The sequence below is a fragment of the Plectropomus leopardus genome, chromosome 14 (genome assembly GCF_026936395.1).
Source record: "Plectropomus leopardus strain MGB_pleo_1.0 chromosome 14, ASM2693639v1, whole genome shotgun sequence".
NCBI classification, from domain to species: Eukaryota; Metazoa; Chordata; class Actinopteri; order Perciformes; family Serranidae; genus Plectropomus; species Plectropomus leopardus.
The window spans coordinates 22,032,284-22,055,242 of NC_142189.1; the positions used below are offsets into that span (position 1 = coordinate 22,032,284).

Consider the following 22,959-nt stretch of genomic DNA (forward strand, 5'->3'; position numbering starts at 1 on the left):
CTTATATTATTAAAATCTTTTTTCAGAACAGAAAGACAAGAAAAAGTCTAAGACAGCTCGGACTGAGTTTTATAACCACTCCACACAAAAGATCAAGCAGGGGGACCGCACCAACTGAGGGAAAAAACTATGAAAATTTATCTGCGACAGGAAATCATTTTAAAAAGTTTGTAAGTCTGGCAATATTCTTATTGCAAGTAATGAAAAAAAAGAGACGACATCAACTGCATTTTCATGTTTTTTATTGAAATAAATCAGAATATCCTTCTGTTATGGAGCATTACAACAGTCTTTTAGCAGATTAAATCAGTAAACTAATGCTACCTCCATGTGAAGTACCAGGTCATCTCACTATCCTCCCCTAAACCCGCCCAGCTCTCATCGTTCTTCCTCTCCATCTCAGAGGCCAACATCATGTCATCCTCTTCACCTCTACCTGTATGCTTCCTGTTTTTTTCCTCACTTTCAGACACCAGCGGCTGTAACTCTCTCTGTGGGCCGACTTCTGTTGGTAACATTTGCTCCACCTGCACCCAGTGACGCAACACTTCGGCCTCCTTCTGATTCACATGGATCCCGTCTCCTCCTTCAAATTCCTCCTCCTCCTCTTCACTCTCTTGTATCACAAACCCTGACCCTTCCTCTTCAAACTGATCCCAATCCTTCAATTCAGACACGCTCACCTCCTCCACTAACTCATCTAAATCAGCTTCTGTCATCATTCTGAAGATAGCTTCACTGTCCTCTTCTTCTTCTTCTTCTTCTTCTTCGACATACTTTACTACGTCTGCACTTTCCCTGTTGCTGTGCAGCTCATCGATGTAATGATATATCGTGGCCTCTCCTTCTCTGCTCATGCTGACCGGTAAAAAGCCATCTGCTGCATACGGCTGATCAGAGACCAACAAGGACTCACTGCTGACAGAACCTTGAAAAAAAGAGATGAAGCCATTTTTAATGATCACTTTTTAGTTGGACATGGGACATTTTTTTCAGCTAGAGACACCTGTGGTGTAACTCAGTTAAGGTCCAGTGTGTAGAAGTCAGGGGAATATATTGGCAGATATACAATATAATAAGTATGTTTTCTGTAGTGTTTAAACGCTTCAAAGTAAGAATGTTTGTGTTTCTGTTGTCTTAGAATGAACTGTTTATATCTACATACAGAGCAGGTCCTCCTTTATGGACATCGGCGTGTTGCACTCCATATTTCTATAGTGGTCAAGAACAGACAAACATTGGCTCTTGATAGAGCCATTCATATTTGTTTGAGAGAGAGAGACCTCGGTGGATTATTCAGTTCTCAGTAAAAGAAACCTCCGGCAAGTCTGGATCTGAAGTTATGTTTATAGCACAGATAGGCAGGTGCTGGACTAGCAGCAAACACTTGAGAAACACTCATTTGTAATGCAAAATTGTTTTATTTATTTATATTTTGTATTTTTTTAATCACCTGGTCTGTTTGTTTTGGAGAGGAGGGGACTTCTGTAGATAATTTGGCTATAAATTCGCCACTAATCTTACGCACTAGACCTTTAAACCACAACAATCGAATATTTAGATGTAAGAATGGGTGCACAAACATTTCCTTGAAATATATTTCAGACTTGGGAAAAAAAAGACCCCATACCTTCCATCATGGGTCTCCGAGGTGTGATGGTCACACATTGTGAATCACAGCATTCACATATAGAGTCGTCACCAGTGAGAGCCTTCCACCTTTCATGACACAAATTCGCTCAGTCCACTTGGAATCGTGAAAGTCAACTTTAGTCCCATAATGGAAATGTAGTGTCAAAACTCACCTGTTCCCTCTGTAGGTGCATGATTTGTGTGCAGGACCTGGGTCATCAGATGTGACAAATAATTTGCAGTGAATGCTAACCTAAAAATGGAAACAGTGTTAGGTTGCAGCTAAAACTGTCCGAATCCAGAGAATTATACATCACGCTCACCTCCGTGTCAGGGTCAGAGGTAAACTGAAAAGCCTTTAGGGAGAATCTCAGGGTCTTGTCTGTGCGAGAGATAAACTGAGAGGCCCCTGGATCTCTCTTGCTGTCCAGCATGCAGCTATGGATAACAACATGACATTAGTATCAGATAAACATAAATCACGACACCAGGGGTAAAGCCAGATTTTGAATGCATAATACTCACCCAAAATTGTCAATTACTGTGTATTTCAGGGATGATCCAAAGCCACTAGATGGTGAAGCATAGCAGGTACTGATGTACAGTTTTCCATCAGTTGAAAGATGAGGACCAGAGATCTGGATATTAACTGTCTTCCCAAGCTGGTACACCTGGGACGTGGCTGGTCCGCTCCATGAATCTAAGAATTTATTCAAATATATCTATAGAAATGGACATTTAAAGACCAAAAAACATTTTCCCTGAAAACTGAAGCATCTCTTCATCACTACAATCCTAAGCTCTTTAAACATACCATCCATCAACTCCATCTGGAAGTCATTTGGACTTCCTTTCAGTCTTTTACGCACAACAACAGTCTCCCAGGTGGGCTGCACAGTCAGTTGGTGCACGTGATGCTTCCTGGTCAGGAGATGGAGATTTTAAATGGTAGGTTTTACACGTGATATATTGAAAATGGATAAGACAAGCCTAACCTTGGATAACGGCATTCAATGTCGACATTGACCTTATGCGCTCGGCTTGGGAAACGCTTTGGCGAGGGTTCATAATGTAGCACGAATTTGTAGAGGAGATAACCGCGGGACGACTGTCAAAGAAACGTCAGAAGTTGTGATTTCAAGATTACGCACAGAAAGTCTGGAAAGAAATCGCACTTGTCTTACCTGACGCACGGCATCGCACGCTGTCAGAGGATACGTAAAGAGCAGGTCCCCGTATGGTCTGAGGACCCCGTTGCTTTTGCACGAGCTGCCTAATCTCAGCTCATCCGCATCTGCGCCCAAACCATAGAAACCTGGCTTGACCCGCACCACGAAGTCAGATGTGGAGCAGGTTACAGACACGTCTGGGAGGTACGCAATGTCCGACCGGATCTTTGCCGCGTGCTCCCTCGAGCGCAAGGACCCAGGTGTCGGTGGAGAGACGAGCCTTTGGGAACCAGGCTGAGACGGTGGAGGAGTGCTGTCAGGTAACCTCTGAGAGGATTTCCCGTCCGCTGTTGTTGTCTCTGTGATAGATTTAGATTTTGGGGGTCCCAGTTTGAAAACCTTTTTCCTCCTGGTAAATGGAGACTCATTCGTGTCCACTGCGCAGCCGATGAGGGCAAGTGATAAAACACTCCACAAAATATAGAGATGCCACTTTGTTTTCATCGCAACAGACTGCTTTCCTTCTACCTTTCTTTTTCTATCTGCGCGTTAAACCGTCGCTCAGACGCAGCTGCAGGTAATTACAGGCGATGATGAACTGGCAGCCTGTCGGTGTTTAGCTTCGTTTTTGTTGATTTCAGTCAAAGAAAAAGGAACCAGTAATTCGTTTGGCTGAAAATGTATTTTTGTCATTATTTTCTTGATTCAAGTCACAATATCTTGAGTGTGTTTTGGGGGAATAAACCGACTTAAAGAGAAATACGTGGAATGATTAAGTCCTGAAGTTTTGCAGGTACGCCTTGTTGTTTTAATTATTGGTTTAATTTAATTGATTGAATTTTTATTTTAAACGACAAAATGACTTTTCGCATTTTAAGTGTCAAACTACACTGAGCTTTTTTGGTGATGTTTTTGTAATGCACAATATTACTTTTTTAAATGATTTTTTTTATTTTTCATTTTTTACTTTATAATGACATGCTATACTACATCTTTTTAATTTTTTTGTGGCGTTTTAAGACATAGGCCTACTATACTATGACTTTTTTGACATTTTGTGTGACATACTATGCTATGACATTGTTTTTCACAATTCTTATTTTTTGGGACATACCACACTATGACTTTTTCTGATATACTATGCCATAAGGCTTTTTTTCTTTCATATTTTAGACTTTATGACATACTATACTACGTCTTTTTGGGCATTTTTGACTTTTTATGTCAAACTATACTATGACTCTTTTTGGACATTTTTATGACATACTGCAATATAACTTTAGTTTACTTTTTTATTTATTTATTTTTTATTTATTTATTTATCTATGACAGACAATTACTTTTTTTGTTTGACATACTATACAATGACATCGTTTTTCACTTTTTTGGGGGGACATACCACACTGAGTTATTTTATAACATACTATGCTATAAGGCTTTATTTTGGTTAATTTTTTTTACTTTTTGTCATACTATCTTCTTGGACTTTTTTGACTTTTGACTTTTTTTTTCATTTAACAGAAATGAACAGATTACAGTTCATCATACAATTATGCACACTTTCCTCGACTCATCCGAGCCCACCCTCCACAACATCCCTCTACCCCATGGCTCGAACAATTAAAGATAATAATAATAATAATAATAATAATAACAATAATAATAGTAATAATAATAATAATTTAACATTCATTTATAAGAGACTTACTTACAAAAATGTTGATCATAAGGAAGTACTCCACATTACAACACAATTGCACTGGAGATCTAAACAATAACATACAAGGCCATGAACAGCAAATGCATTGTAACACACATGATTGTAACAACATTCTATTCTGTGTCTCTTTTTTTTGGAAATTTTCGCCTTTTTTAATGACAAACCACGCAATTACTTTTTAATGTCAAACTGTAATCTTTTTTGGGACATTTTTGTTTTTGTTTTTTTTTTATTCAATTTAATTTTTTTAAATGTTTTTTTTCTTGTTGGGGGCCCATGGACCACTATTGGCCTACCACAACTGTACCTTATTTCAACTTATATGCACTTAATTCTACTAAATATATCTGGCAAATAAACCATATCAAGGTGTTGCTGAGAAACACGGTTAAATATTTTAAGCATGACAGGTAAAGCAGAGGTTTGGGTATTGCAAAGATGTCCACATATTTCTTTGTCTTGACAAACTTTATTCACAGACTCAAAATTACAGATTTACAGCCCATTAATTCATCTCTTCACTGATTTATATATTGCTCATTGAGGTCAAACTTAGAAAAAAGTATTTACATATTATATATACAGCAGCATATAAACACCAAGGAGACCAAAGATATATTTAATGTCTTTCATTCAGAGCAATTTCAAATGAAATCTGCAGGAATATATTAAGTTTTAAAGAAATTTCTCTGAAATTCTAATAACTTAACCAATAAGGATAAAGATCATGTGAGGTTAAATCAAGCCATCTACAGTGAGGACACGTGTCTACTATGCATCTTTGTAATAGAAAGACTGGGTTTTGGCAGTTATTTTTTAACGTCACAACACTGTAAAGGCCGTTTGTTTATCACATTATAACAAAAAAAACCCACCACTTTGATGTTTTGAAATGTTTTCCAGAGGACTTTAAAATCACTCACATATGTCCACCAATAACCATTCACTGTTAATAAATTACATACACATGTGCTTTCACAAGAAAACAAACAAACGATAATCCCTTCCCTTAGATAGTTTAAATAAATAGTTAAATAAAGCATTTTTTCTTCCCTGTGGGAAGTGAGAACATGCTCGCTGAAATAACTTCATAGTGTAGGTGACCTGCAGTGAAAGCACATTCAGAAATGTCTTAAACCTGATGGAGGTTGGGTGAAATGTTAAAGCACAAAATTGTGGGATGTGAAACCCCTCTCAGTAGCAAAAAGGAAATGGACAATCTCACTGCAACCAAGTATTCAAGATGTGTGTGTAAGGCAGTGATTCACACATACAGTACATCATACCACAAGGTGCCTTTCCGCTTGACAACTTTCAAGTACACTTAAAGTTTTTGCCTTTCTGAAAAGATCAATAGGAAACAACACCAAATGAAAGTGGAAATTGTATCACAGCTCCGTACAACTTCATTTAGTGGAATAGTGCTGGTATGCCCTTTATAAATAAGGGCTCATACTGAATATTTCCTTCAGAGCACCGTCTGAATCAAACACAAGTGACCTAAGAAATAGTAAACATCAAAGGTAACATCTCACTCCAGTCCGCACGAGTGAAGGTCCGATCTTGTAAACCAGGGATTAAATACTTCATAAAAAATACCACAAATCAAAAGCTGTGTCCCAAATCCAACCTAATATTTCAGTATGTAGTGCATTCACACTGGAGGTGATGAGAACTGTTGTCCCACAATGCAGCCACAGCTACAGGAACATCTCAGTAAACAATAAAGTCACAAATCTTTGGAAAAACAAGTTTCTCTGAGTAAAACTCCACCAAGATAAAACAACTACAGCTCCAATTAATCATGAACTAAAAGAAGCTGTGGTTGGTTAAATGTGAACAGAAATGTGTTTTAACCTCCTTTCAATAATAAGATGATCAGACTGTGCTGTCCAGTTCAGTAGTAGATACCCATTTAGGTTAAAATAAGGACAAATCCCAGTGCTATTTCAGCTGAACAATGAAAGAAAACCACTTAAGAAAAGAAGTAAATGGGGAAGAGAAACTGAAAAAAACCCCTTTGGTTCTACCTGACAAAATAATACACTGTGATTTTGATTAAAAAATGTGTCTGCTTCCTAGTTTTAGCAGATGGAGTTTAACTGGGACACAGCTGGAGAAATAGGACAAGAGAAAATACTTGAATCACACACAGGATGTTACTGGTCGGCCACTAGAGGGCGACGTAAACCAGTGTGATCCGCTGGAGGGAGCTGGTAAATGGTGATGGTGTTTGGGCAACAGTGGTCTGTGGTCTCTCCCTCTGTTAGTCCAGATAGTTGATGGTCGTGTCCCTCGACAGACTGTGCAAACACGTTAGGGCAGCTGTGGTGTTTTGGCTCGTTCTGCGCTTCTACACGCTGCTTCCAAGCGCTGACGTTTCAGACTCAGAGTCTGTCTCAGAGTCCCTGTTCGAGGACGGGAGAACAACCAGGAGTCAATAGTGAATGCCAAAGAAAAACAGAATAAGAGTTTAGTTTAGGTGTATGGATTAGAACAGAATTTAGCACTGGTTCGTTCACCCACACATTTTTACTGCTGTATTTTCAAAATACTTCCATGACTTTTTAATACTTTACCCAATTACTATGACTTTATTTAAGCATTTTAAAAAGGGTAGGCATTAAAAAAACATACTTCCCAGGCATTTGTGGATAACCAAACCGCTAGTGTTTGCTATCTTTACCTGCAAATGAGGCATTCCCACCACCAGCCAGCTGCATATGCTGAAATACCAGACTGGCAAAAACGGATACTTTGCAAAATGTCAAGGCTTTGCCCCTTTTTTTGCAGGAGAGATAACCAAAAATCTAATCAACTGCCATGCAGTACACCACTAGATTTTAAATACACCACATTTTGGATAATATTAGACATGCTTCGGGGTTTTTATGAACTCATTTTGAACAGTGCCAAAAAAATGTACACTCAAAACTTCCAGACCTTTCTGTTAATTCCAAAACATTTCCAGGCCTGGAAAACTATTTTTCGAATTTCATAACTTTTCCAGGAATTTCATGACCGTAAGAACCCTGGTTTAGTGTGGTCATGCTTAACTACCGCTGCACAACATCAGGTGCCTAGCCATGTTAAGTTTTCACGAATCAAGCAAAAACTTCTGCTTGTGGTAAGTGTGTTTCACTTACAACATTTTCTGCAGTAGTTTCTGGTTGCCCTGCCTCGTTTCCTCATCGATGGGGTAGGTCTTCAGTATCAAAAGTCCCACAGCGATAAGAGCCACAGGCACAGGAGCCACCAGCACCTTCAGGGTTAAACTGACCGCTTCAGGTTGTGAGCAGCTCCCAGTCACATAGCCGGCAAATCTGCGAAAAAATGCAGATAGAGGGAGAAACGTTGAGCTGATGTGAGTACAGTTTGGCAAGACTGTAAGGTGAAGGATTATGTGATTGTTAAACACATGACCAGCTGGACTGATGAGCTGTAATACTGAGCTAATCTCATATAGTTCTAAGTAGTTAGAGACATAAACTGAGTGGGGACTAAATTTTAACTGACAGTGAGGAAAAACTGTACGTGACAAAATGGCTACAGATATGGATCAGCTGACTCACTTCAAACTGAGCGTAGAGACACCCAGTGATACTCCGGAGGCAAACTTGATGAAGAACACATAGTAGGAGTAGAAGAGGGCTTCATGACCATGGATGTCTGGGTTTTTAACCTTGAAGTCATCCACTACATCAGGAAGCATTGACCTGAAAGCACAAACACAACATTTAAGGAAACTTGAGACAAAATCCACAAGAAATTTACATCTTCATAAGAATCAAGTGATGGGCTCTGTGGCAGGATTTCCGTTATCTGCTAATTACCGTTTTTCATATCTGTAGCAATTCAGAGAAAAAATGCTTCCCTTCACTGCTGCGAAAAAGCATAAGAATTAAAATTATATGAGCTAACCCATAGGTTATGGTTATTTTTAAATTTGTTTTCAAAGTTTTTGTCCCTATTAATTGTATTTAAGAAAAGCTCAAAAGCAAACAGAAATGATTTGATTTCAAGGGTTAGGGTTAGCAGCACACCGTGATTAAAATGTTACATGCCACATGATTTTTGTTTGTTTGCAAATCTGTTTTATTTTATCTGAGAAAGTGTGGACCCAAATCTGAAATTCTTGTGTATCTAGATGCCCCAACAAATGTAATATTTATTTATTCGGGGTTTCCCACACATGGACTGTTCATTCGGAGTGCTTTTGGAATATATGTCATTCAGTTATTCATTGCACCAGACTCTCTGAGTGCAGTGCATACTCTGGGCACAGACGGAGCTGCAGAATGCCAGGTGGAGAAAAAGTGAAACTTTTTTGTTGCACTAGGTCTAAAAGTTTTCACCTCTGCAGCCGGGGCTCCTCTCATCTGTCACTCTGATCTTATTGCCAGTTACAAATAGTAGCCTGCTTTTCCAAAAAATATGAATCTCTTGATGATGTCATCAAGAGATCCAAAGACAATATTTTAACCTAAATTTCTCTCATTTGTCCAGGACATTACAGTCATCCTGAAAATGTGGACTGGCACTAATGGCAATCCAGATCTGTGGATAAACTCATGCTCACCAAGGCAGGAGGAAAGCTGCTGCCACGCTCACACCAGCCGCCACTGAGACCACGTAAGCAATGATCAGGTTGCTCCCGAAGCAGATGCTTAGGATCATAAAGGGTACTGCCCACTGTGGAGAGAGACGGGGATGTGATATTTAACATCATGTCCTCTTTTACTTAATGCTTTCTTTGAACCAAAGACAAGCATTTTATTTTATTTCATTTTTTTACTCACAGTGATGCCGATGTAAGATGCCTTCTTCTTCCCAAAGCGGGTCAGAAACCACTGCCACCACGGGATAGTTAGAGTCCCAGATAGCTAGAAAAAAAGTGAGAAGGATTTCTTAGTATTGCTGTGTTGTTTAATCTCATTATGCATGCTCGCAAAAGGACAAAAGATGTGATTTATCTGGAATCATTCAGCCCAATGAGGCAGTTTAGCTAAGATTAGCTTTATCAAAAAGGAAGAGGCGAATTCTTGAAGCCACGTGGTTTATGTAGTTTTTTTAAGTTAAAATTGAAAGAAAGAATATTTATTTGTACTCTCATGTGGTAGCAAATAATACATTTAACACCTGAGAAAACCTTTAAACTTATTGGTGAGGTATGAGCAGAGCGTTAATAGGACACTGAGGTCATGCTATCTGCATTTTGGATGATGTTGAAGTTTTACTGTGTTAATGTGTAACTTTTAACTCTGGTTGAAGTCAAGTGTTGAAAAAAAAATCTGCCAGGGTAATGATCTGGGACTAAAATCAACTTTCTAATGTAGGTATTGGCTTGAGTATGTTATATCCTGTTGTGCATATGGTTTTTAATCACCAAGTATTTTTATAGTTCAAAGAAAATGGTCATACACACCACATTTAAATAAAAAATACAATTGTACAATGCTCTTCACTTTTAACTTTGTTTTAACAGTGCTCCTTAACATTTTCCGTTTCAAAATTACACACTTTTCTTGACTCAGATTACCAGACGGTAGACTTAAAGCTAGGTACTGTCACTCATATAAAACAACCAAACCCAGATCCAAACACAGCATTTTATTTAAACTGCAGTGTTATTCAGATTTTTGTCATTGAAATCAAATACCTGTATACCTTCAAGCCCCACAGTAACAGAAGGGATGTTTACGTTCAATTCACCAGGAAACTAGAAAAGAGAACTTAAGTTCTACACAGAAAGTGGGAGATAAAGTCGAATATCTCTGCCCAAAGAGGAAGTAATCTAACCGTTGCAACCTGTATGTTTCCCGAAACATATTGAGTACATATTGAGAAAATGATGTTAAAAGACTAATGCTAATAAAGTAAATAATAATAAAGTAAATAGTAATTTAAATTATTTAAATTTCACAGCGTCTGTGCATCCTTGTTTAATCACTGTCAATAGAAATAACGACTAACACAGCCATAATAGTTTGCTTATGCAGAAAAAAATATTCTGTTTACTTTCCAGATAACTACATCACTGCATAGCTCAGAAATAGAGAAGAATAGCTTATGAATTGGGTTATTTATGAGGCCATGTATATATGTCATTCAGAGATGCTGCAGAATTTTCTTTCAGACTAATTTAGGCGCAGAGGTCTGTATGTGGTTCCGTTATAAGGCACTTAAAAAAAGCAGAGCAGCGTGTGCGCTCAGCCTCATGTTATACTTCTTGTCTTGATTTCAGTGACATCAAGTTCGCCCCGGCCCTCTCTATTTCACACAGTAGTCAACATTTTGGCTGCGCAGTCTACCCAATGAAAAACACTGTATCAATTTATCTTTTAAAAGTCTGAATTTTTCTGACAACTAAAAAGGGCAATAGTCTGATTTTTTTCAGAATTCAGAATTTTTCCATACTGCGTAGAAACGATAAATTGCATAAAATAATGACTGTACCATGCTACCATGAGGTTACCCATTGGTTTGTGGACTGCTGTTCTGAACCCTTGGGTTCGGCCGTCATGATCTTTTTTTTTTTTTTTTAGAGCCAGAAGTGAACATATTTGGATGAAAGATTGGAGCTGTGGAGGAGTGAGGGGTGGGTTTGACTATTGTACCAGACTGTGAAACTGTACTTCTGTTGTAAAACTGGGCATTTGAACATTTATGGGGATTGACTTGCTTTTAGAACCAGTCTCAAGTGGCTGTTCAAGGAACTGCAGTGTTTGGCATCTCCGCTTAGCTTCATTTTCAGCCCCGGAGGTTGCCACTTGGTAAAAACCCTGTCATAAGGGTTTTTTTCTTTGTTTCCATGCATGTACTTTCCTTTGTAACATTTATATTAGAATATAACACATTTATTGACTTCTCAAGAAATATATATGAAAATCATTAAAAACCTAATAAATAAAAAACATCAAATCAGGCAAAAAAAAAATCGTATTTAAAAAGCTGAACACAGGACTGGAAACAAAATATATCTAAACTCCTGGCTGCAGTCTAAAGGATCATTGTGATCAATAAATATTCAGTTAACAGCCACATTACAATTCAGGAAAATGTGGGAACCGGAAAGAATAAAGGAAGCACTGCAGGAGGAGGTCAGAAGGCAAGGACGCAATTTGCTTTGTTTGGTCTTGACTTATCCCTGCAGGGGGCACGCAGCCTTTGACCTCTTGGTCAAACTTCGTCAACCAGTGTCAAATCTCACTGCTGACAACAAAGCAGCCTGAGAAATAACATCATCTTTGGCAAATGCAATGGAAAATACCTCCTTTCTCCCCCTCAACTCCCACCTTTTCAAATATGATACATGGTGCCCAAAAATGTTTCCACTCCTAATCAGAGGGAGAGGTAGCAGAGCAGAAAGCAGGGAGCGGAGGATAAGGAGGAGGGTGCAACCAATGGTGGCAGTTCCCATGGTGGCGGTGAGGGATCGCAAGGGCAACAAAAGCTCCACTGTGTGTCTGTCTGTCCCTCGATGTCCTGCTAACGCCAAGCGAGTGTGTGACTAGGAGACAGGTTCCCAGGAGTCCAAACAACACCTCCTCTCACCCTGAAAATCTGCCCTTTGAGACCCGGTACCATGCGCCTCTTCGCGTGATGAGAAGTTTTAGAGTACGAGATGAAAGCCACTCAAACACCGGGAGCCACAAGGATAGCCAAACAAGGTCGATGTCCTCTAAATCTCACACTGATTGGGGCTTTTACATGGAGGTAAACAGTCCTTCAGCGGAAAAAAGAAACACTCACCATGATGACCAGGAGAATATTCTGGAAGTCGTTTCTATGGCCGAGAGCGTAGGAGATGAAAAGGGCGAAGTTTCCCTCCAGGAGCTGTAAAAGCAAACGAAGAAGAGTCAGTTTTATGCAAACTAAAGCTACAGATAAAGGAAGAGTTTGATAGTCTTTCTGTGTAAGCTCAGAAAGACTCTCTCGGCTGCAGCTTTATTTAACAGACGGATATGAGGGTGGAATTAATCTTTCTTCAAACTCACGACAACAATGCATCAGTTATTCCCTAAAATGTGCCTTTAGCTTCAACTTCATACAATTAACTCATGTATTACCATGAAGGCCAGAGAGGTGAAGAGGAAGCCGATGACCAGTTTGAGGTACGGTCCGTGACTCATCACTAGCCACAGGCCCTGAAGGAAGGACAGCTGGGATTTTTTCCGCCCGCTCTCTACAATCCAAAGTGGGGGAGAAGAGAACAAAGATAAGACAGCTGAAAATCTTTGCTGTGAGAAATATACAATGCAGAGTTATGATGAGAAACAAAGTTCTGGTATGTGATAAAAATTCGTATCTTGTAGAGACATTTAGTGGCCACCACATTCTGACATTTTTTGAGCAGTCAGAGATAAACAGGCAAAATGTTGAAACTGATACAGACTGACAGAAACTAAATAATCAGAAGTGAGACAAAGTCATGGTATGGCAAGGCCAAGACTCAAATCTTGGCAATGAAGTCCTGAATCAAAGTCCTTAACTCTGAATTTCGAGTCCTACACAGGTAATCACACAGCCAACACCATATTTAGTGCCGCGCTATTCCTATGATGCAATTACAATTGTTTGCGATATTTTACCAAAAGTTCTGCATGCTGTCTGCATCCAAGTGTAATCATCTGAGGTATCTATCCTTTTTCTTTAGTGGCCCAGGCTCACAAAGCCATTATGTAGGGCTTTCAGTGAGTGTCTGTAGCTCTAGTCTTTGCGGTGTGTCCCACACTGTTGGCCTTTGTAGGCCCTTCTTGACTTTTTTTCAGCAGATTCTGCATGTTGAATTGGCATCGGAGTCGGCAGAGCCCATTAGTGAATAAAATCACTGACTGGCAGTTCAGCTCAGTGCACGAGAAAAGAAACAGTGAGGAAGTGAGGAAAGTAAACAAACAACTTAAGCCAAGAGGCAGTGAGATTAAAACAAGCTTGTTATATTATGTAAGATAGTTTTTCATTTGCCATTGGGCTCTTTAGCTGAAACGTTATTGTTCACTAGCGCACAGTAAATGTGCTTTGTTTGTTAATGTGCTCACTGGCTAATAGTCATCACAGTCTTCTGGTTTCTCTTTCTAGATGCCGATTACAGACAACCACTGTCTGCTGGCATTGATGGTTATTTTCTCTCATGCAGGCACAGAATATTTTTGCTGTTTGGCCACTGGTTGTACTTTCTTTTTTTTCTGCGTTTATGTCCAAATTTCTGGCTGAGACACAGGCGACATGAAGCATCAGTCTGTTTTTGTCACCATTAGTTCTTTGATGTCGGTTTGGTGTGTCTGGGCTTGTGTGCACAGCTCACACACTGTGATTAGCTGCTGTCAGATTGACTGATGAGTATATCCTTTGTCAGGAAAAGTGAGGGTTAAATCCAAGTGAAGTCAGGAATCATTGCTGTTCAAGTTTTTTTGATTTTATCAAGTTGAGTCTTCCGATTCAACTCTGACTCCAGTAGTTGTGAGTCTCAAGTCCACAGCTCTGCTTTAAATATTTAAAATATTCAGCCTTTGCATTGAATAAGTGAGAACGTCTGCTGGTGTTTCATGGATTCATACCTTTTTGCTCCTTCACGCCCAAAAATAAGATTGTGGCACAAGCGACGTAGATGATGCAGATGACCCCTGAAGCAACCAAGTAAGCTTGTTTCTGAGGACGGAAAAAACACCATTAGCTTGGACTAACACACATAAACGCTGCCTGTAAATATCGTTTATCTGAGACAATGCAGAAGACTCAAGAGACTCACCGTCTCTTCCAGTGAAACTCCGGTCCTGTTGATTTCAGTAAAGTTTCCGTTGTCTGGCTCATCAGGGTCAGTAGGACAATTCTTGGCGCCACCTACTATCTGTCCCTGGATTGCGGTGCCCAGAAGTGTTCCCAGCACCTCCACCATCATACCTGAGAGCACCACAGAAATGAAGCATCAGTGCCTGGAGGACAACACACATGTAAAAACATCTGATCACACAGGAGAGCTGACGCACGATAAGCAGTGGCAGAGTCCCTCTCTTTCTGGTCGCTGCTGATGAACATGGTGAGGGCTGAATACGGCACGTGGAAACACTGCAAACATACACAAAAACACAGTAAGCCACGTGTACAAACTGGGACCAAAGAGAGTAAAGCAAAGTGACAACATGACATACTGACCGTCTGCATTGACTGGAAGAGGCAGTAAAAAATCAGGTACCAGAAAACCTTCCCTTGCTCAAAGGAAGGCACGTACCAGATCAGGAAGTATGTCAGCACCGCAAATGGAGTAGAGATAAGGATCCTGGGAAGAAAGGGATGGAGGATTGTTAGACAGTTTGATAAAAAGTTAACAGTTTGCGTTGTTTTCAAAAAGCTAATGTGTGTTTTTAGATAAAGCAAGGATGCTGCTTTCTTATTTGAGTCATTGTAGTGCATTCTGTACTCTTTGGCTTGCAACAAAAAGTGCATCCAGCCTGCTGTTTAATGAATTCTGCCAACTGTTACTGTAGCTTTACCCCCTTCTTTTCATTTTTTCTCCCTTGCATTCACTTCTTTTCTACTCTCTCCCTGCTGCTTTGTGAATAATCCCCTTAATCCTGCCTTGTTTAAGCTCGTGTGTGAAGAAAGGGCTCAGTCTGGGCTGCAGGAGGAGATCTGGGTGGACTGGACGTACGGTGAGGCCAGTCTGGCCCACCTCGCTCTCACCCCCCTTTTCCTCAGCTTGTCCTTCAGCTAACCGCAATCAGAGAAGCTTGTACTACTTCTGATACTTGTTTTTAAAACAGACATAAGTACTGCAAAAACTCCATGAACGCGAGAATATCATACCGTTTCTTTCTTTTACACAAGCCCCGGCTTACAACTCAGTACACTGCCGTGGGATAGTTAGGGCTGCAGTTATTTTCATGGTTGAACAATTATTTTTTGGTTTATTGATTAGTTGTTTGGTCTATAAAATGTCCGAAAAATGGCTGAAAAATTACGTGATAACAAAAAACTTCCTGCGGTGCTGTAAAATGACAGCAAAGCTGACTGATATCTGAATCAATGATTTTTTTAGCCACCATGCAAGATAGATAAGCACTGACTCTCCCTAAGGGCCATATCACTGAACACAGGGAGATGTTTCTTTAATGAAAGTGACACTTCTGAACTCTGGCCATATAAAGACCCCCCCACCCCTCCTCTTCATGAGTGAAACACATGGGAAATAAGAAAGAAAGCCCCTCCTGATTACCTCTAATGTCTGACTGAATTAGGTTAATGTGAGCTAATTTATCCGGAAATTGAGGCCAGGTCGCGACTGTTTAACACAGTGTGCTGGCTGTTTGAACACACGCCACAGATCAGGCCAGTAAATGACAGGTACAAACACTAAATCTGTTTGCAAAGAGCACATGCAAAAAACTGTTAGTGTTTCACATGTAGACCAAGCTAAATCTCCCATTCTGGTGTCATGTAACTATATCTTTATGTAAAACATTTTCAGAACAGCCAAGCCAGTGAACACATAAAAAAGGCATCTGTGTGGTCTTATCTATCAGCTGGTTGTTTTACATCAATTTGAGAAGCTACACCAGCCGCAGAGGATCATGTACATGTTTCCTTTTTAACAATGACCTGCATTATTTCAACCCAGCATGCTTCTTGACCCAAGGTAACCTCTCTGTGCCTCTGTAACCACCCCCCCAAACAGTGTAGGAAATCACACACACACACCACACACAGAGATGTACACACCCTGATTGGTTGGAAGCTGATGGTGTGTTGTGGGTTGGACCAATCGCAGCACAAAACCGGTGTATCCCCCTCCCCCCACCTCAACCGACAATGTGCACAGCCGGCGTTTCTGACTCAAATACCCATGATGCTCAAGATATCACCAGGTCATCATGTGAGAGGAAATACCAGTAAAGTATTTCAATCGTATTCCTGTGCAATTTATATCATGGCCTGAAGCGCTGGCTTCGGAACCAGTCTCAACGCTGCCACATCCTGCCGCTACATTTCACGGTCTCCTTCCCTCCTCACACACACGAAAAAGAAGCAACACACAACTGAACCGACTGAGCAGAACGTCAAGGTCATCTGTCATCTATTTCTTTACAAACGGACTCCCTCGAGCAGAGCATTTGCATTTTCCAATTTAAAAACCTTTTCTTTACTTAGTGTTGAGCCTTTCAGTGCTTAAGGTAAAAAATATGTGAAAAGAGACCCTGGACAGGACGGCCGTGTATCACAAGGCTAAGTCCTACATTAGTTAAACACATTCACACATACACGTAGGATTGACGAAATACTGTGAGATGATAATTTGCTGTTCTGTTAAACCCTTTAATACCTGAGCAAATTGGTTTTAACGAATTTTGTTATGCAAAAACAAACGGCCAAGGCAATGAGCAACTTAACAAGACATGGACAAAAAAATAAGAAATCAATACAAAGTTACGAGAAAATTATCTGAAAATTTAAAAAACAACAACAAAAAACCCAAAACAAAACAAGGCAATGACCTCCTGTAACATTTTAAAAAATACAAAAAGTCTTAATAATTAAGAATAAAGTTTTTAAAATTTTTTTTTTTATTTCCCCCCTTAAAAAAAATCTGTTTTGTCTGTTTTGTTTTGTCACCTTTTACTTATAACCTAAAATTTGAGGCACATATCTGGTTAAGTTACTCACTGCCTTTTTCAACATGTTTCTGAAAGAAATTTGGCTCAGATTTCAAAGACTCAAACTGCTTGTAAAAGGTGTCAGAACACAGCACAAGAAAACTGATGTCGGAGCCGAATTGCTTTATGGACGTGACTACATTTTGGCTTTAATGTGACTACTAAATACTACTAAATACTGGATTATCTGATCTATATCATTCTATGTATCCCACTACATAATGGCAATGCGACAAATTGCATTAAATATTATATAATAGCAGATTTTATACATAAACACATAAATAGGAAATCAAAGTTACCCAGTGGAGTTTAGTGATGTGATGTCCACAAACATGTGGGTGATACAATACACATTCCTGCCAGTGATTTCAAACTATTCCGCTCATCTATTGATGGACAAACAAACACAAACAAACACAGCGCTGCGCCAACAAAGACAGTAAAGGGAAACAGGTATAGCAAGTAAACATGGATGTAAATATTTAGATACAAGCTTAAAAGCTCCTCCAGCTGTTCAAATAAAGGCCCAGACATGGCAAACACATCAAAGAACTAGCAGAAGCGATGGCAGACTGTTGTGTTGCCTCCAAGCGGTACCTCCGGGCTGAAAAATGAAGCTAACACGAAAGTGCCAAAAACTGCAGTTCTTTGAATGGCCACTTGAGGCTGGAGTCAATCCCCATAGACCACCATATCAAAATATCCAAAATTTACACAGAAATTCACATCTTTTGCGTTTTTGGTCTATAAAGTTAATTTCCCTACTCATGGCAACTGTAAGTATACAGTTGACAGTCGGCTTGGTGTGTCAGATCCTTAACTTTACGTAAGCCACTTCAAAAAGTGAACCACACACGTCTTAACTGACAGCTACAACAGCTGGTAAATTCCACCACGTCTGCATCTGTAAAAAGGTGAAGACAAACTCTCATAAATGCTGCTTCTCAGCTGCTGTTTGTGCATCAGAGAGGTCACTCTTGTAGCTTTAGTATGCGTCATACAGACTGCTGATGCATACATTACACGCACTGTGTTTCATAGAGACTATATTCTCACACTTCTGCCACTCATTATTCCTCTGCAGCCGACACTGTTGCCATGGCTACTGCCAACGGCTCGTGAGCTGGTTTTTGTCAGTACTTTTGCCTCACAGTTCTCACCCCACTCAATATCCTATCTCCTCATTTCCTTATATTATTGCTTAATATCCTCTTTGTATCGTGAACACCTACCATGGCATCATGCGGCCGATAGCGGTCCATCTACTCCTGCTCACCAGGAAACCCACAGTGGGATCTGTGATGGCATCCCAGGCCCGGCCCACAAACAGGATGATGGAGGCATGGAAGGGGTCCAGCTAAAGGGAGAAAGTAGAAAAAGATTGAGCCATGAGACCAAAACAAAGATGATGCCAAATACTACGTCATGTGGCCTGTGAATGATTCAAAGGCGACATCAATGAGGTTATGGAGACATTTGGAGGCTTGTGAAATACACAACTGTGTCATTTGTTTAAGAACAAAGTAGCATTCAGCACCACAGTAATTCTCTCATCTCTTGAGCTGAATGGCCTTTTAGTTCCGACTGTGTACAGTGGGAAAGTCTAACTTGCTAATTGAGTAACAAAGCAAAGCAGTGGGAGTCCAGGTTAATGCGCTTGACCGGGTTCTGCAGGGTGAAGACTGTTAAACTGATACAAGGCTGAGACGAACACAAACTTTGGCCTTGGAATTAATCAGTATGCAGAACTGTGGGAAAATGCATAGATAAGGAAATGAGTCCCAGCTTGCATGCTGCAGAATTAAAGAAAAAGGGAAAATGGGACATTTATTTAGCAACATTAGGTATTCCTACAACTATTCAGGTTGTTCAAGAAGGCTTTTTTTCCTTCATGTTGCAAGTGTGACGTCAGTCATGTAGTGTGTCTCACCTGAGCCACATCCAGCAGGTAGATCTGGAGGAAGAAGCCCAGAGCGCTGCCTGTGATCTGATACGGAGCCCCTCCGACGGCATAGCACAGTTTGTTCCATACAGACAGACCTTTTCTCTGCTCCTTTGGCTGGAAGACAATGAGAGGGGAAGACAGGGGAGATATGTGAAGGAGTTTGGCTTTATAAAAGTTTATGCATTTTCCAAGAGATGCTATAAACTATAAATTCAGGTGTGCTACATCAGTGGTTCCTAACTGGTGTATCTGCATGGTTCCGATTTTGTCCTTATTCATTAGTTCAAGGTCCACACATAGGATAAATTACCACATACTCAGTTTCATTTAACAAAGTTTACCGGATTCACTTCAAACTTAAAACAACCAAAATGTACTGGATTCACTTCAAACTTTAAACAACCAAATAAAATGCATATTATTTATTCAAGATAGGGCAAATAATACCAAGAACAGGGCAAGAAAATAGTAGCTGAACAGGAGGAAATGGTACTTCAAAATGAAAGCCCTGTGCCATACAATTCTGGATAAAAGGTGTTTCTTTTTTTTTTTTTTTACAAACTCGACATGTTCTGGAGTCACTTGTGTCAATTCAGAATGGACCTGCAACCCACTTTTGGACTGCGCCCCACCAGTAGGGACCCACTGCGCTTCATGGTCATTATCTTCAGCTCTTTTCTCTACTCTCTGGTTTATTTAATCCCTGTTTTCTGCATCATCCATCCCTCTGTCAAAAACTCGCTGCATAACTGATGCTGTGTTAAACAACCTGTTACCATGAGGGACTGAGATTGGCTAACTTCCCTCGCCCCACTGCTCAGAACACCAGATTAGAAACAAATCCCTGATGCAGTCCGGGGCGTTTACACCACAGTGTGACAGTGGTGTGAAACCATGAGGTTACTGAAGTTCACACACATTTCCCCACAAAGACTCCTGTGCTGCTATTGGCTCCAGCAATAGGATGTTTGAGGCAGTGTGATATTACATGCTGAGTAGCCAGCAGACAGCTTAGAGCCTTATCACAGCCCACAGCCACAGCCAATCACCTGTAACAGCCTGATGATGTCAGCACGTGATTATCTACACTCCCAAATTCACATCCGCCACAGACACAAAAGCAGCATCACCTCATGTGGGGAGCAAATTGCTGCCTCCTGTCCTCTCCATCCGAATGCTGCGGTGTAACAAGATGCTGATATTTAAACACTGTGCAGTGTAAAATAAAGGAGTGGGCAGACGAAACGACTCAAAGATTCTGGATTCAAGGAAAAAAATATAGAATGAAGATGTTTTTCTATTTGAATAAGAGCTATACATATTAATTATAGATTAATCAGACTATTTTCTTGATTAAATCACATTTTGTCAAAATGTGAAAATGTGTTACAATGAAAATGTCAATTTTCTGTGAGCTCTAGAGATGAAGTTGAGGTATATTTTTATTGAATCCATTTGAAACAGATGGGCCTAGATTGTATATTCTCTAACCATTTTGTAAAGTTGAAATATCTAATAATATGGATGGAGGGAAAAAAATGGTGCTGCATAGCAATACTTTTTTTGTGGCAATATTGTATCATTACAGGAAAGTAAAGTATTGATTTTTTTAATTGCATAAAACATTATTATAACAAATACAAATTAAACATTTTGTAGCCTACAAGAATAATATAATCAGTTGTTTTTCCACTCTACTAGATACACTTTGTTGCAATAAAAATGATTGAATGAGACAAACGTGAGAAAACTTTGTCTTTTAGATGATACAGATGTTGACAAAGTTCTACTTTGGGGACATAGTTTGCAGATGAAAAAAACATGTAATGAATTGCAATATATCACAATATATTTTATCGCAATACTCAGCATATTGCAGCACATTTAAAATCGCGATAATAGGCTATTGTGACTTATTTATCGTAATAATACCACGGTGCTTCTGGTGATTACATACCTTGCTGTTAAAAGAGTGATAATAGAGCCTACATGGTGGGGAAGGTATTTGGCTACAGGGTGTAGATAAAACATAAAATTAGGTACTGTGTTATTTTTTGTTCATATAAAATACCAAACGGAACATGATTCATGCAGCTCAGGGGCCACGTCACGTTTCTGCAGTGCATCTGTCCTCACCACCGGGCTGCTTTTTTAATCAAGACTACACGGTTTAAATTCAAATGTTCAAATGAGACGTGGTCCCTTTAAAATCGGCATGCCAAGCCTTACAAGCAGCTGCCCGAGGACAGATGGACAAGCCGGGTGAAATTCAAACACCGGGGACAAGTCAAGGGGGCGTTTAAAACACAAACCAAAAGGAGGTAACGACCGCATTTTAGACGTTCATTTCGATCTCGGCGCCCCTTTTGCGCTCCTGAATAAAACGGACGCAACACATTTTAATAAAAGCGCACAGATTAAATAAGATTAAAAGTAGGCAATATCTCATGATCTTACCTTTGCTGTCTTGATCTCAGTATTTATAGGTTTGACTGATAATAAACTCGCCGCGTACTGCTCAGCGCCCTCTCCTCGTGCCATTGTGCGTTCAAGTAAATGAAGTAATTTTAAAAAATGTTGTGTTATCGTAAAAATGTTCAGTGTCAGAAAAAAAGCTTCACAGCTTCATGGTGTCTCGAGACGCTCAGTGCTCAGGCTGTAAGTCATGTCTCTCGTGCGCTGACTGTCCTTCGACTCATTCATTCTACTACGCCGCCTACGTCATCAAGCTGCCGTGACGTAAGCATCGTATGTTCCGTGGCGTGCTGAAGAAAGTCGTGCTTCAGTTTGCCTGAGGAGACCAAAGAGACTCTGATTTGACCGTGTAAAAACTTTATGTTGTCCTCAAATAAGCAACAAATTGATGAATCGGTGAGTAAAAAATCGTGTCAACTGGTGATGGGAAAATGCACCATCTCGATTTAAAATCAGATTACGTTTTTAAGCCACGTGTGTTTCTAGTGTTTCTGGTCGATTAAAAGTCGCGAATTTTAGTTTTATCCCATGTAAATGTTGCCATACTTAGAAAATAAATCATCACCCATCACCCCAGGATACACATGCTCCATATTTACCTGGGTTAACTCATGGAAATCGAATTGTTTGTACAATTGTTTGTTGTTTGAAATCTGGATCGCCATCACTTTTCTTGAGCTGCATTCACGGGCACTTCACGCTTTTTTAAACATGTGAACCCTGGGAATATTGGTTTGGTTTCTTTCAGAAACACGGAGGAAAAGGCAGTGAGCAATTTAGCAAAAAATGCCTGGCAAATACCAAATTTTTTTTTTTTTTTTTTTTTTTTTCAAATTTAGAAAATTGTGTTTTTATAAGCTAGGGTAAAATGTCAAGAGAACTAGACCTATATTTAACATGATTACACTTACCAATTTTAAATTATTTTACAGAATTAGATTTTTTTCAGGTAATTTCCTTGCTTTTGTTGTTGTTTATCAGTTTCTTTGGACAAAACCAAAGCAACTGATAAACAAACAAACAAAAAATAAATGTTTTGTTTTGATTTGGTTTTGTTTATCACTTTGCTATGTGTTTGTTTTGGGGTTTTCAGGCACCTTGCTTGTACTTTTTTACTATTTTTTTTGCTTCTTCTCAAGTTTCTCATTGCCTTCTGTCCATGTTTTGAAGGAAATCAAACCAACTAGCCCAGGTTTTAAAGGGTTAAATGCAGCAGGAAAGCAATGCAACGCACAACTTCTCTTTTCTTTTTTTATTATTTCCTAGCACAAGGATGTCCGTTTTTTTTTGAATGGGGGCCTTATTAGATACTGTGAAAGTACCTACGGCCCAGCTGTTTCTCGCATCATGTGGGTTATTTTTAAAGAA

General features: G+C 39.7%; 2 protein-coding genes and 1 long non-coding RNA gene across 4 annotated transcripts; 1 reads left to right on the forward strand and 2 right to left on the reverse strand.

The window, feature by feature from the left end:
• Positions 1-225: 225 nt before the first annotated feature.
• On the reverse strand, positions 226-3,446 carry LOC121953248 (uncharacterized). Its single transcript, XM_042500231.2, has 8 exons — positions 2,817-3,446; positions 2,628-2,740; positions 2,447-2,553; positions 2,158-2,332; positions 1,956-2,070; positions 1,806-1,885; positions 1,631-1,719; positions 226-928 (listed from the first exon to the last, which is right to left on the reverse strand). Exons 1-8 carry the CDS (start codon positions 3,303-3,305, stop codon positions 321-323), a joined length of 1,776 nt encoding a protein of 591 aa, XP_042356165.2. The 5' UTR covers positions 3,306-3,446; the 3' UTR covers positions 226-320.
• LOC148187478 (uncharacterized) lies at positions 2,986-11,997 on the forward strand. Of its 2 annotated transcripts, none has more exons than XR_015778626.1 (3): positions 2,986-3,121; positions 9,028-9,153; positions 9,323-11,997. It is a non-coding gene; the product is annotated as an uncharacterized LOC148187478 (long non-coding RNA). The 2 variants fall into 2 exon arrangements; XR_015778627.1 differs by lacking the exon at positions 2,986-3,121 and adding an exon at positions 3,454-3,594.
• On the reverse strand, positions 4,971-21,911 carry mfsd2aa (MFSD2 lysolipid transporter A, lysophospholipid a). The gene is made up of 14 exons (XM_042501437.2): positions 21,574-21,911; positions 19,102-19,230; positions 18,404-18,528; positions 14,674-14,797; positions 14,508-14,586; positions 14,270-14,421; positions 14,079-14,169; positions 12,591-12,706; positions 12,274-12,357; positions 9,321-9,404; positions 9,101-9,213; positions 8,094-8,237; positions 7,668-7,844; positions 4,971-6,929 (listed from the first exon to the last, which is right to left on the reverse strand). The coding sequence occupies exons 1-14, from the start codon at positions 21,655-21,657 to the stop codon at positions 6,875-6,877; spliced, it is 1,557 nt and encodes a 518-aa protein (XP_042357371.1). The 5' UTR covers positions 21,658-21,911; the 3' UTR covers positions 4,971-6,874.
• Between the last annotated feature and the right edge of the window lie 1,048 nt (positions 21,912-22,959).